The sequence below is a fragment of the Schistocerca cancellata genome, chromosome 1 (genome assembly GCF_023864275.1).
Source record: "Schistocerca cancellata isolate TAMUIC-IGC-003103 chromosome 1, iqSchCanc2.1, whole genome shotgun sequence".
Lineage (NCBI taxonomy): Eukaryota > Metazoa > Arthropoda > Insecta > Orthoptera > Acrididae > Schistocerca > Schistocerca cancellata.
The window spans coordinates 162,850,230-162,870,049 of NC_064626.1; the positions used below are offsets into that span (position 1 = coordinate 162,850,230).

The 19,820-nt window shown below is 36.5% G+C and overlaps 1 protein-coding gene across 3 annotated transcripts in view; it reads left to right on the forward strand.

The window, feature by feature from the left end:
- LOC126167908 (organic cation transporter protein-like) overlaps positions 1 to 19,820 on the forward strand; it is a 168,842-nt gene that overhangs the window by 141,762 nt on the left and 7,260 nt on the right. For all 3 annotated transcript variants that reach the window (XM_049920516.1, XM_049920515.1, XM_049920517.1), the window contains 2 exons: positions 12,109 to 12,290; positions 18,393 to 18,529. In XM_049920516.1, coding sequence (XP_049776473.1) covers positions 12,109 to 12,290; positions 18,393 to 18,529 — 319 coding nt within the window. The remainder of the gene's footprint in view (positions 1 to 12,108; positions 12,291 to 18,392; positions 18,530 to 19,820) is intronic.

The window sequence follows — 19,820 nt, forward strand, 5'->3', positions numbered from 1 at the left end:
TATTCTTGTTTTGTGAAACTGATGATACATTCAACAACTGGATAATGTCATTTCTAACCAAAAGAATGCAGAGAGTTCTACTTAGTAATTCAAACAACGTAGTCCATGAGTGATTCTTCTGATTGGGGAGGAGTCACTTATAGAGTTCCACAAGGCTCAATCTTAGGTCCACTATCCTTTTTCATATCTGTAAATGATCTTTCATCTAATATACAACAAACAGAATTAGTTCTTTTTGTGGGTGACACTAGTATTGTAATCAATCAAACATACATACAGCAATAGAAGAATTGGTAAATAGTGTTCTTAAAGGTACTGGTATTATCAACTGGTTTTCTGCAAATAGTCTCACTCTCAATTTAAAAAATATACAACATATTCAGTTCAGCACACCTAGAGATACACACACCTTTGATAAATGTAATACATGTAGAGGAAGTAACAAGTAGCGTGAAAACTACAAACATTTAAATGCCTGTACTGATGAGAATTTAAACTTGAAGAAACACATTTTGTAACTCCTAAAACAACTTAGTTCAGCCACATTTTCACTTAGAATCATTGCAAATCTTGGGGAGAGACAAAGTAGTAAGCTGACATACTTTGCATATCTTCAATCAATGTCATATGAAATAAAGTTCTGGAGTAACTCATCTTTATGAAAGAAAGTATTCTTTCCTTGAAGACGTAGTGTAAGAATAATATGTGGTAATCACACACGATCATCTTGTAGCCATCTGTTTAAGTCTTTGGGCATTCTGACCATTGCTTCATAGTATATGAGGTCTGGTCAAAAAATTCCGAAACATTCAGAATTCCATACCAATGGTGGGGCGGAGCAAAATGTGGTTGGCATCTCAGCTCATGCCTTTTTTTACTGTGTAACTGCCAGAAATTTCATTGTTGTATATCTGTTAGTTGTTATATCTGTTAGTAGCAGAAGATTGCATCACACAGTTTGCGAATTCTGAGATGGCAGAGTTAGAGGAGCAATGTGTCTGCTTAAATTGTGCATGAAACTCATCATGAAAACCTTTAAAAAGACACACCAAATGATGCAAGAAGCCTGCATGAGTGCTTAAGCCATACTCGGTCTTACAAATGATTCACATGGTTTAAAAATGGGAAGATGGATGGTAAAGATGACCCTCGTTCAGGAAGCCTTTCGTTGTCTGCCAACGATGCTCTTGTCAGGAATATCAACCACATTGTGCATGCCAACTGCAGACTGACTGTCTGAGAGGTAGCTGAAGAATGTAACATATCAGTTGGATCATGTCATGAAATCCTGACACAGCAACTTTGATTGCATCATGTTGCCGCCAAGTTCATATAACGACTCATGAGTCAAGACCAGAAAGACCTTCACCTCGCAATCTGTGAGGGGCTTTTGGGTAGCACAAATGAGAATGAGATGTTCCTTAAGAGAATCATAACTGGTGAAGAGACACAGGTGTATGATTTGATGTTGAGACCAAGGTTCAGTTTTCACAATGGATCAGGAAAAGTTCTTCAAGAGCAAGAAAAAAGCTCATCAGATCAGGTCAAATGTCAAAGCCATGCAGACTGTTTTCTTTGACTCTGAAGAATGTGCAACAGGGGCTAACTGTTAATCAATGGTACTATTGGGACGTGTTGCAGTGCCTGCAAGAAAATGTGAGAGCAGCCTGAAATGTGGCAAGGCAATTCATGGCTCTTCATCACGATAATGCGCTCGCACATTAATCCCTGATGGAACATGAGTATTGTACCAAAAAAATGACATCACTGTGCTGCCTCATCCTCCATACTCTCCAGACCTGGCCCCTGCAGACTTTTTTTATTTACAAAGATGAAAACCTCACTGATAGGATGAAGATTTGCAACAATAGATGAGATAAAAGAAAATTCGCAGGCAGCACTTCGTGTAAGCCAGCAAGAGGCATATTAAGATTGCTCCCGGAAGTGGAAACGTTGTTGGGAGCAGTGTATCAATTGTAAAGGAGAATATTTTGAAAGCGACCATGCACAATAAGTAAAATGTAAGCACAGAAAAATGTTATGGATGAAGTTCTGGAATTTTTTGAATAGACCTCGTATTTATTCCCTCATGAAGTGTGTTGTAAATATTCATAGCAGTTCAAAAGGAACAATGCTGTACACAATTACAATACCAGAAAATGTTACATTCATTACTCCTCATTACGGCAGTCTTTAGCACAAAAAGGGATGCACAATGCTTTCACCAAATTTTTAATTACTTACCCAGTCACATAAAGTATCTCACAGAGAGAAAAGTTACATCTGAAAACAAACTGGAAAAGTTTTTCCTACCCAACTCTTATTCCATAGAAGAATTTCTATTTTTGTAATGTGCAAGGTGAGTAGGAGATACTAACTCACAACTGTACTTAAAAAAATTAAGCAATCAGCATGTGACCATATTTACCTGCAAATGTGTAATTATTCAGGGTAATGTTGGGCAGAACATGCACAAATAATCAAAAATCACAAATAATCAAGATATTTTCAAACACATATCCTTTGTTCAATAGTTTATCTAAGTGCTTTGGATAGGTGCTATAGTGCTTTTTTATTTCCTAAAATAGTCCATGATGTTGGTCTGTTTCTGAGAGGAGTTGACATTTTTTTCACACAGCATTTCAAATTTTTCCTGCAGTAGTAATGTCATTTACTGAAATCCACTCTGGCCCATATATTAAGCATATCATCACATTGCTATGTGGTACAGTGACTGACAAGGTCACTGGCTTCATCCCTACTTTCACAATCACTGTCTTCTTCTTTGCTTTATCGTGAAGCAGTGGACATAATTTTGGTGTCACACAAGTACTGGAAGCCAGCTTCACACACACATCGATCTTCAGCCATTCATTCAAGTTTTTTCATCGACATCTTCAAAACCAATTAAACATGTTGCCAGATTCATTATTTGTGATGTTGTTATTTCTTCATCACTGAAATCTTGAAAAGTACCTTCTTCTATATCTGAAAGAATTTTCCTCCATTAGTGAAATAGTATATGTGGCTCAACTTTTTGCCAGGCATCATAAATCCCGTGTATGGCATATAGAATTGTCAACTTCTCTGAATACCAGAAAATCATCCTCACCAATAGCATTCTCAGTAGACAAGCTTGATAATGCCCTTCTACTGATGCAATTATGTCTTGGTCACTTGGAAAAATAATAGCAGTCACATTAGGAGGTAAAAACTTAGTTATGATGAGATCATCATCAGATATGAGAATCCTGTCTTCAGGGGGTGAAGAATGAAAAAAACATGGTATCCTATGACTATAATATCAATGCGTCACTATTAGAATTGGCCAACTGTTACAAATACCTGGATGTAACACTTTGTAGGGATATAAAATGGAATGATCACATAGGTTCAGTTGTGGGTAAAACAGATGGTAGACTTCAATTTATTGGTAGAATGCTGTGGAAGTACAATCAATCTACAAAGGAGATTGCTTACAAATCACTCTTGTGATTGGTTCTAGAATATTGCTCAAGTGTGTGGGACTTGTACCACATAGGACTAACAGGGAATATTGAATGTATACAGAGAAGGGACACATGATTGGTTACAGATTTGTTTAATCTGTGGAAGAGGGTCACAGAAATACTGAAGGATCTGAACTGAAAGACTCTTGAAGACAGATGTAAACTATTGTATCCTGGAAATGGCTTTACATGATTACTCTAGGAATATACTATAACCCTCTATGTATTGCTCATATAGGGATCATGAGGATAAGATTAGAATAATTACAGAACACACAGAGGCATTCAAGCAATCATTCTTCCTGTGCTTCATACGTGAATGGAACAGAAAGACACCCTAATAATTGATTAAATGGGATGTACCCTCTGCTGTGCACCTCACAATCATTTTCAGATGTAGATGTAGATGTAGAGATTATCAAGCAATAGAAAAGCATTCTGTGGAAAGCCTTCCGCTTCTAGAAATCACTGAACTTGTGGTAGAAAATGTGTGTGAAATCAATTTTTGAAAACTTCACTATCCATCCATGCTCCTTTTTGGTTGTAATAACACACAGTAAGATGTTTAGCTGTGATATTCTTGCATACTTAGTTTTTCTCAATCACTATTAGTTTCACTGTATTGTTCCAAGAAGCATTATTGGTGCTCAAAATTGTAATGAGTTCATTAGATGACTTATATCCAGGAGCACAAAATTTGCTTTTAAAAATAAGTGTTCTGGTTGGCAGACATTTTCATACCGTCTGCATTATAAATTTGATCTGGTGTGAAATTATCTTCTTCCACAAATTACTGGAACTCTTGCCGGAAGTAATCAGCTGTCACAACATTTCAACTAAGCCACTCTTCTTGCGCAGTAAGTTCATAAATCCCATGACATTGCTTGAATCTGGTTAGCCATCCATATGAGACATTAAATTCTCCCTCTAATCCTAAAGACTCATGAAAAAATTTAACTTTTTTGGCACACATCAAGCCAGAAACAATGACACCTTCTGCTTGTTTTTGGCTAAGTCATTGCAACGAATCAACATCTAATTCATCAGATGTAGATCTCTTCATGTTTCTTTGCAGATGGTCCAACAATCAAAGAAATTAGGATCATCAGTGAACAAAATATCAACACCTTTAGAACAATGTTAAGTAAGGAAACCTGGAATGAAACCCTACAGGCCCAGAGTGTAAATGAAAAATATGATGCATTTATTTCAACAATTAAATACCATTTTAATGTAGCATTTCCCAATGTAAAGAGACAAGAAGGGTTGCAATATCAAACACAGTGGATTACCAGTGAAATACTAGAACAGCGAAGGAAGCTGCAGGATCTGAGATGGATGGGCGAAGCTGAAAACTATAAAATGTTAAAAAAGAAGTATAGAAAAACAATAAGAGAAGCAAAAGCAAGAGCAATTGACACCACCATAACGAGCTCAAAAAACAAGCCAAAGGCAGCTTGGAATACAATTAATGCTGAAAGAAAGGAAAAAGATGGGTCAAACAAAGAAGAAGGTATTAGGTCAATTAAAAATAGACAACACAGTGGTCACAGATGGTATGGAAATAGCAAACATACTGAATAATAACTATATCAGTGTAGTAGAAAACTTAAAATTGGAAAGAAATAGTCAAAAACAGAAGAGTATTAAGGTATCAAAAGGATCATGCAGTACTATGTTCTTAAGACCAGTCATGGAAGATGAACTATGTAAAACTATACAGAAACTGAAGTCCAAGAAATCAGCTGGTGATGATGAAATATCATCATGTAATAAAGCTGGTAAGTGAGCAGATAATAACACCACTGCTGAACATAGCAAACTGTTCTTTCATAGATGGAATTTTTCCAGAAAAACTGAAGATAACGAAGGTGGTGCCAGTGTACAAGAAAGGGGATACGGACAACCCCAACAACTACAGACAAGTTTCACTTATATCAGGTTTCTTGAAAATCCTAGAAATGCTTATCTATACCAGATTAGTTAATTATTTGCACAAACATAACATTCTCATACCCTCAGAACATGGTTTCAGAAAGGGTAAATCTACAGAATGAAAAATTGCCAGTCTAACAGAATACATTTTACAACACTTAGATGAAAAAAAGGTTGTCTCTGTAATGTGTCTGGATCTTTCAAAATCTTTTGATACCATTGACCATGAAATGCTGATACAAAAATTAGACAACTATGGCATTGAGGGCAACCAGGTGAATGGATAAAATCATACTTGTGCAACCACAAGCAGTATGTATAATTGGGAAACTCATACCAGTCAGAAACCAAACCCATCAAATATGGAGTGCCACAGGGTTCGATAATGGGGCCATTGTTATTTAATGTGTTTGTTAATGATATAGGTGTTGAGGAGGAAGAAAAGAAAATATTGTATGCTGGTGACATGACAATACTAAATAGCGACCAAAATATGGAACAGCTTGAGAGAAGAGCATACATATCAGCAAATGTCACAGCTCAATGGCTGTTGGAAAATGAACTGGTTATAAATCTAAAAAATACTATATATGCAGTGTTTAAAACAAGGAGAAGGCTGTAGACATGGATTTAGAGGTTGATGGAACAAGGCTGGAAGAAGTAGAATCCGCTAGGTTCTTACATATTCTTGTGGATAAGGAACTGAAATGGAAAAAACATATTAATAATGTCTGTAAGAAACTGAGCTCTGTCATATTCTTAATGATCCAGCTATCACAGTATTCAGACAAGAACCTTCTGCGTACAGTGTATCATGGACTTTTCGAACCATACTTACAGTATGGAGTGACTGTGTGGGGAAACTCAAACAAACAAGAGACAAAATGAGTGTTCACATTACAAAAAAAAAGCAATTAGGACCATTTTAAGAAGAAAGACCTCTGAAACGTGCAGAAACTGTTTCAAGAAGTTAGATATCTTAAATTTTTCATCATTGTATGTATACAAAACAATAATGTACATCACAAAAGGTAGGGAGGACTGGATTACAAATGCTAGTGTACACACACACACAATACAAGAAAGGAGAATGAAGTATGGAGCATACCCCATGGACTGGCAATGCTAGAAAAAGGACCCCAGTACTCTGGTATCAGACTACTAAGAAGCCTGCCTAAAAACCTTCAAGATAGTGTACCTGACAATGAATTTCCAAAGAAACTTAAAGACTATCTCATTGAAAAAGAGTTTTACAGTCTTGCAGAATACTTATGCCATTAAATTTGTATATATTGTTATTCATTAACAATTATGTAAAAATGTAGGCTAAAGGGGTAGAAAAATAAGTAATAATGAATTTTACTACTTTGACATGTCCTATAACACACATACATTTACTGTACACAATATAATCTTACAGGATCAAATAAAATTCAGTTCAATTCAGTTCAAAAACTAGAATCACATTTCCTGCCAAAATGCTATATTTTCTGCTTTTTAATGTCCCAAATAGTCTGCTTTCCAATACCATAATCAGCAGTTATGTTTGCAGCAATTTCCCCCTGTTCAAGTCTGACTATTAATTCTAATTTTTGTTTTAATGTCAACACGTTTCTTTCATTTCTCCATCATCTCTTTTACAAATTCTTGTAACTTGCTTCACTGACACACATGGATTAAAATCAGAAAACTGAGTTTATTTTTGATATACACAGAACAGGCTAGTCGATAACAATGGAAATGGTACTCTGTGCATGAATAATCCACACACAAATAATCGGGAGTACACTGTATGTGGATGAGCATTACTATTTAGCACACACATAATATTAGAACTGCGATCTGCCACCTACATCTCATTCTATGTAAAACAGCAGAATATGAGTCCAAGATTACCACTGTTACTACTGTACTGAGATATAAATGTGAAATCACTCAGGAAGAAACATTTCCCACACACATATAAATATTACTGCAGACATACTCAGTGACAATTTACCATTTAAAATGTTAGTATTAAATTAACAAAAAGTATGACACACATCAGTAATGAGATGGGAGTGGACTTGGCAGTGGGACACATGAAAAATATCTTCAATAGCAGCATTTTTTAAAAGGGGGTGGGGGGCATGCACAAATGTAATCTTGACTCACTCAGTCATTCATCTGTTGTGTTCTCATCACAAAGAAGAATCTTCAGTTATGTGAACAATCAAAAAATCTCAACTGTGTCATAGTGTTGAGAACCAAGAGAATGAATGGATGTAGATGTATTCATAGTGGCCACCTTCAGTGGTACTAACATTTACAAACTAATATGATAACAGCTGTTGTGACAGTGAGATCTGAGTTGATTCATCGCAAACCCAAGCACTGCTAAAAGAGTTATAATTATGTATCATGGAATGCATTAATTGTAGCATATTGACAAAAAGAATGTTAAGTGCATATGCATAGTACACTGAGAATTATTCTCTTAAATGACTGTAAACAATTATCTGAATCCACAATTTTGGAAAACTAGCAATTTCTTTGGTGATGTATTGCACATCATTACAAATCTATTATTGCATAAGCACTAATACTGAAGGATGCAGTGATCTAGAAAACTGCTGCTTCAGGTTACCTGCCTAGTGTAGGAAACTTACTTCTAGAGCCCTTCTATTTGGTTTAACAATCATTGCTTTGTACCCTCTCATTAAGCAAATATTTGTCTTCAATATACTGCATTTTGCTCTCATATTTGTTGAGCCATTTACCAAAGCCACAGGATTACTTTGCAAAAACTATGACATTTGCTGACATTGCAAGTATAGTGATAAAGGACCAAAACACATTCATACCAGTCCTATGCATTAACATCCAGGAGCAGGACACACACACACACACACACACACACACACACACACAGAGTGAGAGAGAGAGGGGGAGAGAGAGAGAGAGAGAGAGAGACTGGCACACACAATTTTTGCAAGATGTGTGAATATCACTCCATTGATAATATGAAAAGGATGGATCACTATTCACTATATAGAGAAGATGTTGAGTAGCAGTCATGCATGATGAAAAGATTGCTATACATTTAAGATTTTGGCCAAAATATGTTCTTCTGAAGTGGAAAACACAGAAGCAAAACTCATGCACACAACTACTGTTTGCGGCCGCTGAGTGACAAAATAATTTATGATGCTAAAAACAGAAATCCTTTGAAATGCAGAATAATGAATACTTTCCATTTCACTACATGTTACAGTAGGGTTCCTTCCTGTTTCATTTGTGTATGGAGTGTAGGAAGACTGACTACTTAAGTGCCTCTGTGCATGCAGTTATTAGTCTAATCTTGTCTTTACAGTCCCTAAGGGAGCGAAACATAGGATGTTGTAGGATATTCCTCCATTCCTCACTTAGTACGGCTGTTGAAAATTTGTAAGTAGGCTTTCACAGAGTAGTTGACATTTATTTACAAGCATCCACCAGTTCAGGTTTTCAGAATCCTCACATGGGTCAAAAAAATCTGTCATCATTTGTGTTGCCCTTCTTTATATATGTCCAACATCCCCAGTTAGGCCTATTTGGTCCCACACACTTGAACAATATTGTAGGCTAGGTTAAATGGTTCAAATGGCTCTGAGCACTATGGGACTTAACATCTGTGGTCATCAGTCCCCTAGAACTTAGAACTACTTAAACCTAACTAACCTAAGTACATCACACAAATCCATGCCCGAGGCAGGATTTGAACCTGCGACCGTAGCAGTCACGCGGTTCCAGACTGAAGCGCCTAGAACCGCACGGCCACACTGGCCAGCAGGCTAGGTTACTTGAGCATTCTGTAAGCCATCTCCTAATAGATTAACAGTATTTTCCTTGTATCCAATCGGTCAACAGTAGTCTATCATCTTCTTTATCTGCAACTGAGCATATGTGATCATTTCATTTCACATCCCCGCAAGTTCTTATGCCCAGGTATTTGCATAGATTAGCTGATTCTGAGTGTGACTCACTGATATGGTGGCCATTGGATACTCCATTTCTGTGTTTTGTTAAGTGCACATTTTATCTTACAAAGCATTTAAAGCAAATTACCAATCTTTACATTGCTTTGAAATATATCTAGATCTTACTGAATATTTGTGCAGCTATTTCAGATTACACTTTATAATGAAGTGCTGTCTGGAAAAATTTAATTGTAGCATCCAAAAAAAATCTGAGTCCACCATTAGTATTATATGTTAGGTCATTAATATATAATATAATTAGCAAGAGTCCCAACAAGGCTGAGAAAAAAAGAGACAATAAGAAATAAACATATTAATAAAAGGCAGAGATTGATCAATGAATCTGTATGAACTAGCAAATTTTATGAATACATTTTGAGTACAGCAGAGAAATTGCAACAAAAATGGCAATATTATATGTAGCTATTATAGAAAAAATATGCAGCAAGTACAGTGATGTTTTTACCACCCAGGGAGTCTGAGGTCAGGAAAAGGGTGCAAAAAATTTAAGAAAAAGAGACAACATGTATAAAGGAAGTACCCCTGTGTACTCAAAGAACATGCAAAAATATACAAGCACCGTTAACTAAGATAGTAAACAAGTCTTTCAGCTCAGAGTATTTAGAAGTCAAGTGTTTTGCCTCTACCAAAGAAAAATAATATAGAAAGTATGGAAATTACAAGCCTGTCTCTCTACTGACATCCTCAAAAATAATGAAATTCATTATGACAGACAGATTAATGAACTGCCTGAACAATTATAGCCTCTTTAATGAAGCACAATTTGGTTTCCAAGATAACAGAAAGATAGAAGCAGCCACATTACAATTTATAAGAGTGGTGGTCAGTGCCATAAACAAAAATACTGTGTCACATGTATATTTTAAATTTGTCCAAAACTTGTGACCCTGTAACTCATAACAGTTAAAACTATAGTGAATTTACCTGTCTGTGAGCTGAATTCGAGTTAACTGATTAATCGGTATTTCATTAGATATGCAGTGACCAAAACGTTCATTAAATAACTAACAGAAGAAAAGAGTCTATAATTCTCTGCCTTATATTCATACTTTCTGTATCAGTTTTATCAGTGCTGTCTTCAAGCAGTTGTGGATCACTACTTCTGCAAATGATGTGTTAACTGGTTGAGTAAGATGTCCTTAGACCTCCTGCAAATAATATTTAATTTCTATAAATATAATTCTAATAATTCCAATGATTTTATTGACTTTAAGTTGTTTATTATCTCCTGTGTTTATTCTTCTGTCACAGAAAGTACAATACCATTTTTTCAACAAATGGTTTCTGTGTCTTTCTGTGTTCATCAGATTTGTTTTTTTCCACTTAGTTTTTTCTCTGCTGTGGCAAAATACTCATTAAGGAAGTTAATTATATCATCTGCCCCAATCATGGTTTTTAGCTGCAGATAAGTTTGATTTTGTTTGGTGTCTGTGAGCTTGTCAGTACACAATTTGAATTTACAGTAAGCCTGAGGCCTTGAGTTTCATTTTTAATATTTTATATGAAGTTTTGTTTCTAGTTGTTTGGCTACTTGAAGTGTTTGCTGCAGTAGGTTTTAAAGTTTTAATCATTACTTGTTTTATGTAAGCTGTACAAACTTTTTTTTAGAGACTAATGGATCTTTTTTTATCTATGTCCCACATTTGCTTTTTCTTTTGCATGTGGTGTTTGTTATTGGACTTGTTTTGTGGAGATTGTAAGAAAAGCTGTTAACAAAAATTGTTAATGAGAATAACAGGAGATTGGCCACTACTATTTTTGTATTTGAATTATTGTAACATTGAATTTTGAGACAGAATTGCTGCCCTTTTGGGAACGAAAGTGCTTAGTACGGCCAAAAGACAATATAAAAATAAAATCAAACTGAATCTTCCGTCGGTTCTTGATAGAACTGGTGCTTTTCATTTATTATAAAATCAAACAATGGAATGTCCAGGTGTGAATAAAACACATAAAAGTATAAGTTATAACACTATCTTCGCTTTTGGAACTATTTTTTTCCTTTGTTGGGGAGAAGAGAGGGGTATTTTGGTTCAGGTGATAAAAGGAAGGGCAGACCACTCAGACACCAGGATTAGAGGAACCAACTTTCCCTCCCTTCTCCCTAAGGAAGGAGTTAATAGATAGGATTGTGTTGTCAATTTTAGTTTTATGTTTGTCTATAAACAGTATTAAACATTTTGAGCCTTAAGGTAAGCACTAGCCAGCACTTCTGTCTCATAATTAATTAGTTTTTTTGGCTGAATTTTTCTTTGATACAGCTATTGTAATGTTGAATAACTGAGGCCCTGAATCATCATTAGGCACTCAGACAAGACCAAGAATGTTGCTAGTTTTCAGACAAATGCTTCTTCACACACACACACACACACACACAAACACACACACACACACACACACACACATATCAATAAGGCTACACTGTCGCAATGACACTGTGCTAGCATTGCAGGTTTGACTCACCCACTTGAGCTGCAGTGCCAGTGCAATGTCCACAGAGGATTTGTCTGGAAGCTAGCAAGTTCTCAGTGTGGCCTACATGCCTATTAACTAGTGAGTACCTCAACTGAGTTTGTTTACTCCTTAAATAATTTATATTTGACCAAACACTTACCATACCATATTGTAATACTGTATTTTTACAGGCACATCTTGGCTTGTGGTCACATTTGCAATGCTGGGAAAATTAGCCATTACTGCATCGTATGGCACAATATATATCTTCACAGCAGAGCAGTTTCCAACTGTGGTTCGCAATGTAGCATTGGGAGCTAGTTCAACATGTGCTCGCATGGGGGGCATGACTGCTCCATACATCAATGTTTTGGTAAGAGCATCACACACATTCATGCATACACTCACACACCACACACACATACACACACACACACACACACACACACACACACAAATGTGTAATATCTAAAACAGTTTAGTGAAGTAAAGTGCTAGCACACATGGAATATATAATCCTTAGGTTTTATGTGGTAAAAGTTCAGAACATTGACAAGTATTCCAATGATAAATGTCACAGTGGCATTTGATATAGAGAAGGTGCAAGGGACACTATGAAACTTGAGAAACATATCTTCTTCTTTTTGTCTTCCTTTCCTTTACCCACTTCTCTGCAGAGTTTGGCATCATAGTGATTGTGGATGGTCAGATACTCCTCGGGTGCCACCACCCCCTCGTGGGATGGAATCTGTGCACCCCATCCATCTGCATCTACAGTAAATCTCATGCTCAAGTGTGAGAACATTTTTCTAAATGTTTGTGTAGCATATATGAGAGGTAAGGTGTGGGTCCAGTCCAGTATTTACCTAGTAGGGTCTGGTGAGTAGCCAAAAATCAATTAAGGCTGGCTCGCTCACCATCCCCCAATGTTAATCCATGAGGATGATTCAAAACAGGGCACACTCACCTCACCAAATCCTGGTAGTTGTGCGTTAAAGCACTCATCCAGGTGAGTTGGACTTGACAAACAAATAACACAGACTACTTATTTTTTATGTAGCTTAGTTTTTATTGTATAAAAAGTAGTTAGTATTTTTGTATACCAGTTCGTTTGTTATATTTCTGTTTTAGATTTCTGAAGATGGAAATAATTCCAACACATGTCATGCATACTTTGTGATTGATAAAGTCATTCTTCACATGTTGTGTGACTTTTATGCAACCTAGCACTTCGCTATGCATATATAACACAAACTTAATAACAATGCATAAAATAAGGGAAACTGAACCACTCATGTATAATGGGCAGATGTGTGGAGTATAAATGCATGTAGCTCCATTGATACTAGCTTTTGAATTCTTGCACTTTTCTAGTAAAGGCACACATTCATACACACAACCACAGACACATATCCACGTACTCCTGTAACCATGGAAGTGTGCATTCAGGTGGCTGTGTGGTGATGTTTGTGTGAGTGTGTGTGTGTGTGTGTGTGTGTGTGTGTGTGTGTGTGTGTGTGTACTTTTACTAGAAAAAGTGTAAAGTGTGATCAGTGTTTCCTGTTATGTGGTTCTATGTTTGACACATCAATCCACTATAAGTGAGTGATTGCCTTTCCCTTAGTTTATGTATTTAACACAGATTTAATCTACAGAAAAATGTTCTAGACATCATTGTGGTTGTCCTTAGAGAGGCTAGACTAGAATGAGAATCAGAATTTTATTGTTTCATTAGACAGAAATGTGAATCACTGATTTAAAGTACAGAGGCTCTTCAGATACAAACAATAAATTATTTTTTGTGATTATTTACAGTATTTTTAAACATAATAAATATAACTGAAATGTGTTGTCCATAATATTTTCTTACTAAAATTAATATTTAATTTACTGTTGTCAGCACAAGTTGTCCACATTAGTCTCTGAAGGGCCTGGTATCATCAATTGGAAATTCTTTTACTGAATAACAAAATTTATTTTCAATGATAGAGTGTAATTTTCTTTGTAGTCAGTGCTAAATCCTTGCTGTGGTAGGTTTACAAGGCTCCACGAAACAAGCCTTCAATCTTTTGAAAGCCAGAATATCTATCTCAGTATAACACATGAAGGTAACAACAGTCACTGTTCAAGAAATTGAAAGAGCTATTAAATCTCAGAAAAGTAAAAACTCTACTGGAACTGACAATATTTCTAACAAATTATTAAAATACTGCTGCAGCCATATAAGTTAAGTCCTTTGTCACCTTTTTGATGCATCACTTAAGCAAGGAATAGTTCCTGAGAAGCTTAAAGTTGTAAAACTGCTATATAAGAAGGGAGATAAGATGGATGCTGCTAATTATCGACCAATATCACTACTGACAAGTTTTTGAAAGGTTTTAGAGAAATTAATGCATGCCAGGATAGTTAAGCATCTTAGGGACGAAAATATCCTCAGCAAATGTCAGTTTGGATTTCAGAAAGTTTGTCACCAGGAGATGTAATATTTGCATTTGTTGCCAGTCTTGGAATCTATCAACAAAAAACTTGAGGTGGTTGGAATTTTTTGTGAGCTAACAAAAGCATTTCACTGTGTCAGTCACCTGATTCTTTTACAAAAAGCTCACATCTCAGTATAAGCGGTCATCAGGGAAATGGTTTAACTCATACCTGTCACACAGGAAACAGAAAATTGTAGTGGATAGTCAAAATAGAGTCCCATTATCTTCAGAATGGGGTACCATCACATGTCGAGTGCCCCAAGGCTCAGTTCTGGGCCTCCTACTTTTTATTATCTTTATAAATGATCTGCCTCTATGTATGGAATATTGTAGATTCGCCAGTTTTGCAGATGACACTACACTACTTATTGCTAATTCAGTAGACAAACTTGAGGGAACAGCAAATAAGGTTTTAAGTGAAACAGTGAAATGGTTTAACATTAATTGCATTTCTTTAAATTACACAAAAACTAATTATGTTCAGTTCCACACGACATTCAAAGATGAAGAAATAGTAGTAAAAATGGGTGAGCAGGTGATAACCAGGGTGGGTGCCTCAAAATACCTAGGCTTGCATACTAACAGCAAACTGAACTGATCAAACAACATCCTGGATCTACGCAAAAGATTGAGTTCAGCAACTTACACATTATGCTTTGTTCTTCTTATAGAAGTATGGAAACCATGAAGTCAGCCTATTATGACCATGAAGTCAACCTATTATGGTTATTTTCACGCCATTTTGGCATATGGAACTATATTTTGGGAAAATCAATCACTGGCTAAAAAAGTACTATGTGCATAAAAAAGAGTCATAAGGATCATGTGTGGAGTCAATTCTAGAGCCACACGCAGGAATCTTTTTAAGAAACTTGGAATCCTTACATCCACTGCACAATATATATTCTCTTTGATGTGCATCATAAGGAAAGAAAAACTCAATTTTTAAACTGAGCAGTGAGTATCACAGTGATGAGACAAGAAGAAAACACTATATCCACTACGAACAGGAAAATCTAAGTGTGGTACAGAAAGGAGTCCATTTCACTGGCTGTAAGGTTTTTAACACCCTCCCTTGAAGAATTAAGTGTTTGGTAGAAGATGAATTCCTGTTTTTAAAAAAATTTTATGGCAGTGCCTATTACAAGGATCATTTTGAACAATAGAAGAATTCCTGAACTACAGTTTTTAGCATTTCTTGTTTTGTTAAATGTAAATATACGCCCAAATCTATGTTTGTAATCCTGACTATTCTCTATTGTAAACACATATTTTGCTATATTTATTTTCTGTAACATTTATTATTTTGTAATAGTTATTTATCTCTCAACATTGATTTTCTTTAGTAGAACCTAAGTTACTATTGCTGGACAGTAGTAGAGGAGACACTGTTGATAGCCCCTTGGTTCATCTGTGCAGCCAGTTCCCAACAGTTGCATATCTGTTTACACATACTCATCTCTGCAGCCATTGTCTATGAAATCATTTTCATTTGTTTTTATGTGCTATCATAGATTTATGACACATTCCATATCCTGCAATATTATCACAACATGGATACCTAGAACAAGAAATAAATAAATAAAAAAATAAAATAAAATACAAGGTACAGGTCATCTGCATCCAGTCCAGTGACTTGGAAACAATTCATGGAGACATGCTGTAGTAATTTGTGTGCAATGTGTTGGACAGCCATCATGTTGATAGAAGAAGTTTGTCCTAGCCTGCAGAGGAATGTCTTCTAGCATCCAGGGAAGACAATCTGTTAGGAGACAGTGACACTTGTGTGCGTTTAGCGTTCTGTCTATGAAAAAATGGGCCTATGAGCTGATGGTTCACTAACCCACACCATTGTCCATGAATGGTAAATGTGGCTTCATCACAAGATGCTTGATACATCTGGAGTATCATGTTTTAATATCCATGCACAGAAGTTAACATAGTTCTCATAATTGTTTCCATGCAGCTGTTGATGGAGAGAGACACGATAGGGATGCAATTTATGTCAATAGAGAGTTTGTAGGATCTGGCCTGACTCACGCCATTTCCTCATATTATTGCACGGTAGCTACTGTGCATATCAGTTGCGTCTGTAACAAGAACATTAATTTCCCTCTCTTCTGTCATCACTTGTTTCCTTCTGTTGCATTGTCTAGGTGTTACACTAACCCTTTCATGTAACTGGTTGAAGACATTGACAAACAACTGCCGAGATGGTTGACATCTATTGCAATATCTTGCCATATACATCATACAAGAATGAAATGCATTCTTGCTACACTCTCCATACACTTTGAGCATGTCAGCTTTTTCTGCATCGGTAAATCCCATCATTCACTCACGAGCCACTGTTTGGACTGTCACATGCTAACTGACTAGCAAGCTGCAACACACCAAGGAGCACACAAGCACACTGTAAGCAAACATAATAACATCATACCTAGCAACTAAGCAGGTTGAAAGGCACAGACAAGTGTCAGCGTGGAAACTTTTCAAAACACAATATCTCATAAATTACTTGCATTAGAATCCTGCGACATACACCACTGATATTCTATTTTAGCCTACTTTTGGTTTGTTAATGTCAATAGGCATCATACCATTTAAAATAGTGTTTGTTGGCACAAAAATACTCTTTCTAAGTATTATTATACACTGTTTATTGCCTAACAATATGAGCTGATGACTACCAATCCATTCTGTGAAAACTGAACATCAATAGCACTTTCCATTTCTGCAATATTTGCAGTGCAAGTTAAAAGTGATTCACCCTGTGTATTTTGGTGTGGGGATTTTCTGTAATATTTATCAGCAAAATTTATTTTTCTGTTGTGAACTTAAGTACAAAAACCGCATTATGAAATGGAATAGCACAGTTTCATAATACCATAGAATGTAAAGACAACAAACTTGGAAAAGTTACACAGTTTATTTTCTGTGGTGTACTCACAACATTGATCAGTGGAATAAGAAACAAATAAAGTACCATATCCCAGGACTTTGACAAAAAATTATTTCTGAAGCTCCTGGTGTTATTAACTTAAAAGTTTTTTTGATATTTGTTGTTTCACATTAAATCACATCAGTTGTGCCTTTACTGCCTTTAAATTTAATCATTTTGATTAAACCAGTGTTCTAACTATCTAGTACTATATTTTTGATGCCTGGGAAAACTTAATCTATTGTTTTTTTTAATACATAATTGTTAGCTGCCAATAATGTGGAATGGACTGGATCCTCTGGTCAAACAGAACCACTGGAAATGGTTATGTTCAGCTACTTGAAGACCATTTGCAGCACAGCCATTCATGGACTTCATATTCCCAAACAACAGTGCACCATGTCACCAGACCACAATTGGTTTGAACAACATTTGGACAATTTGGGTGAATGATTTGGCCACCCGCATCACCCAACATAGATTCCACTTGAAATTAAAGGGACGTAATCGGGAGGTCAGTTCATGCACAAAATCCTGCATTGGCAACACTTTTGCAATTACAGATGGCTATAGGATCAGCAAGGCTCAGTATTTCTGCAGGGGACTTCCAACAACTTGTTGAGTCCATGCCACATGAAGTCACTGCACTACTCTGGGAAAAAAGACTTTTGTCACTTCCACATATATTTACGATAGGTAATACTCCATACTTCATCCAGTCACCAACTCTATATAGCTTTCAAAGAAAGCTTTTTATCTGATGTTACAACAGTGTATTATGGATCACTACTGACAATGGAAAGTGATTCAGTCAAAGCTTTTCTTCATAAATATTTTATGCACTTATTAAATATCAAAATAACTTGGCAGTGACTGAGCTGTTTATTAATTTATATAGCAGTATTTAAATTGTGTTAAAAATTTTAATATGTATTAGAGCTTTCATTAATTTATATATTACTATTTAAATTGCATTCAAAATTTTAACAAGTATTAGAGCCTTTCTTACATTTAAATGCACAACATTAATGCACTTGATTGCCGAATGTTTCAGAATACTATATGGCGACCATTACCGCTTCTAATATTTGGTACAGTGTCTATCACTGCAGCATTTCTGGCGCTGATATTGCCAGAAACTCTAAATCGAAAACTACCAGATACAATTGAAGATATGGAAGAACAAGAAAAGTAAGTGTCAATTTGTCATTTTCTTCATAATACTGACATGTGAGTAGATTACAGACTTAAAAGATGAAATTGTAAAGAAGTGGAATAGGGCTTACTAGAACAGATAGAGCAAGGACTGAGACAGTGACAGTAATAGTGAAAGAGAAGCCAAGACACACAGGAAAGACAAGCTCAAGATAGTATTGGAATATTATACAGTCCAGTCATGTTAATGTGACCGCCACCTGTGTTTGATGTCAACATGCAACAACCATTCACAAGTGGCAGGTGCAGTACTAGCAATGGAGAGTATATAATGCATGTCGGATGGACGTGGAAAACAGTGTAATCATCATCGTAATGTGGAAACAGAGAAATTTATCTGACATCCAAAATTATATGACCACTGGCTTTCAGGCCAAGGGTGGAAGCATTTCCAAAATGGCTAGGTTTGTAAAATGCCCATGTGCTGCAGCGGTTAAAGAATACCATGCGTGGCAAAACGATGCTACCCAAAACGAGTGCTGAGACAACCATGGTGCACGAAAGGCTGTAGATGACAAGGATGAACAATGGCCGCAGAGATTAGTACTACAGATATGCAACTGTTGGGAACTGGCTGCACAGATGAACCAAGGGGCTACCAACAGTGTCTCCTCTATTACTGTCCAGCAAATGTTACTGTGTACAGGTCTCCACAGCGTGCGCTTGGTTTACGCACCCACACTGATGGAATCTGCACAACAATACCGCAACAGTGCATCCACTGAGTGGTGACAGGTGATCTTTATGAATCATGTCCAAAAGCAAGCATCCTGCAACAATTGTTGGGAGGCTCCATGCTGGAGAAGGAAGTGTTACATTCTGGGAAATGTTTTCATGGCATTCCCTGGGTGATCATGTCTTGCTGGTAGACACAGTGGACCAAACAGGGATGCATCTATCTTTGGGGACCATGTCCACCCCTACATGCTGTACCTTTCAGCATATGTGCATTGTTTGAAGAGCACCAAGATGAATTTACCATAAATTCCTTAGACTTAAAATTAATTGAGAATCTGTGGGACAAACTCAATCAGGCTATTCACACCATGGATCCCCATCCAAGACCTAGTGCAGCTGGCCATTGTTAAGGTGGTTAGTCAGGCTTTTGACAGGTGCTTACATAAATGTGACTGGACAGTGTACACGGTGCAGGTGTTACCTTTACATCAAATCACCAGTGGCAGCACACTGCATTCCTTAACAGGTTCACAATAGACAGAGGACTGTACACAGTCTATACTCCCAGCAAAAAGATCTGACGTACTGG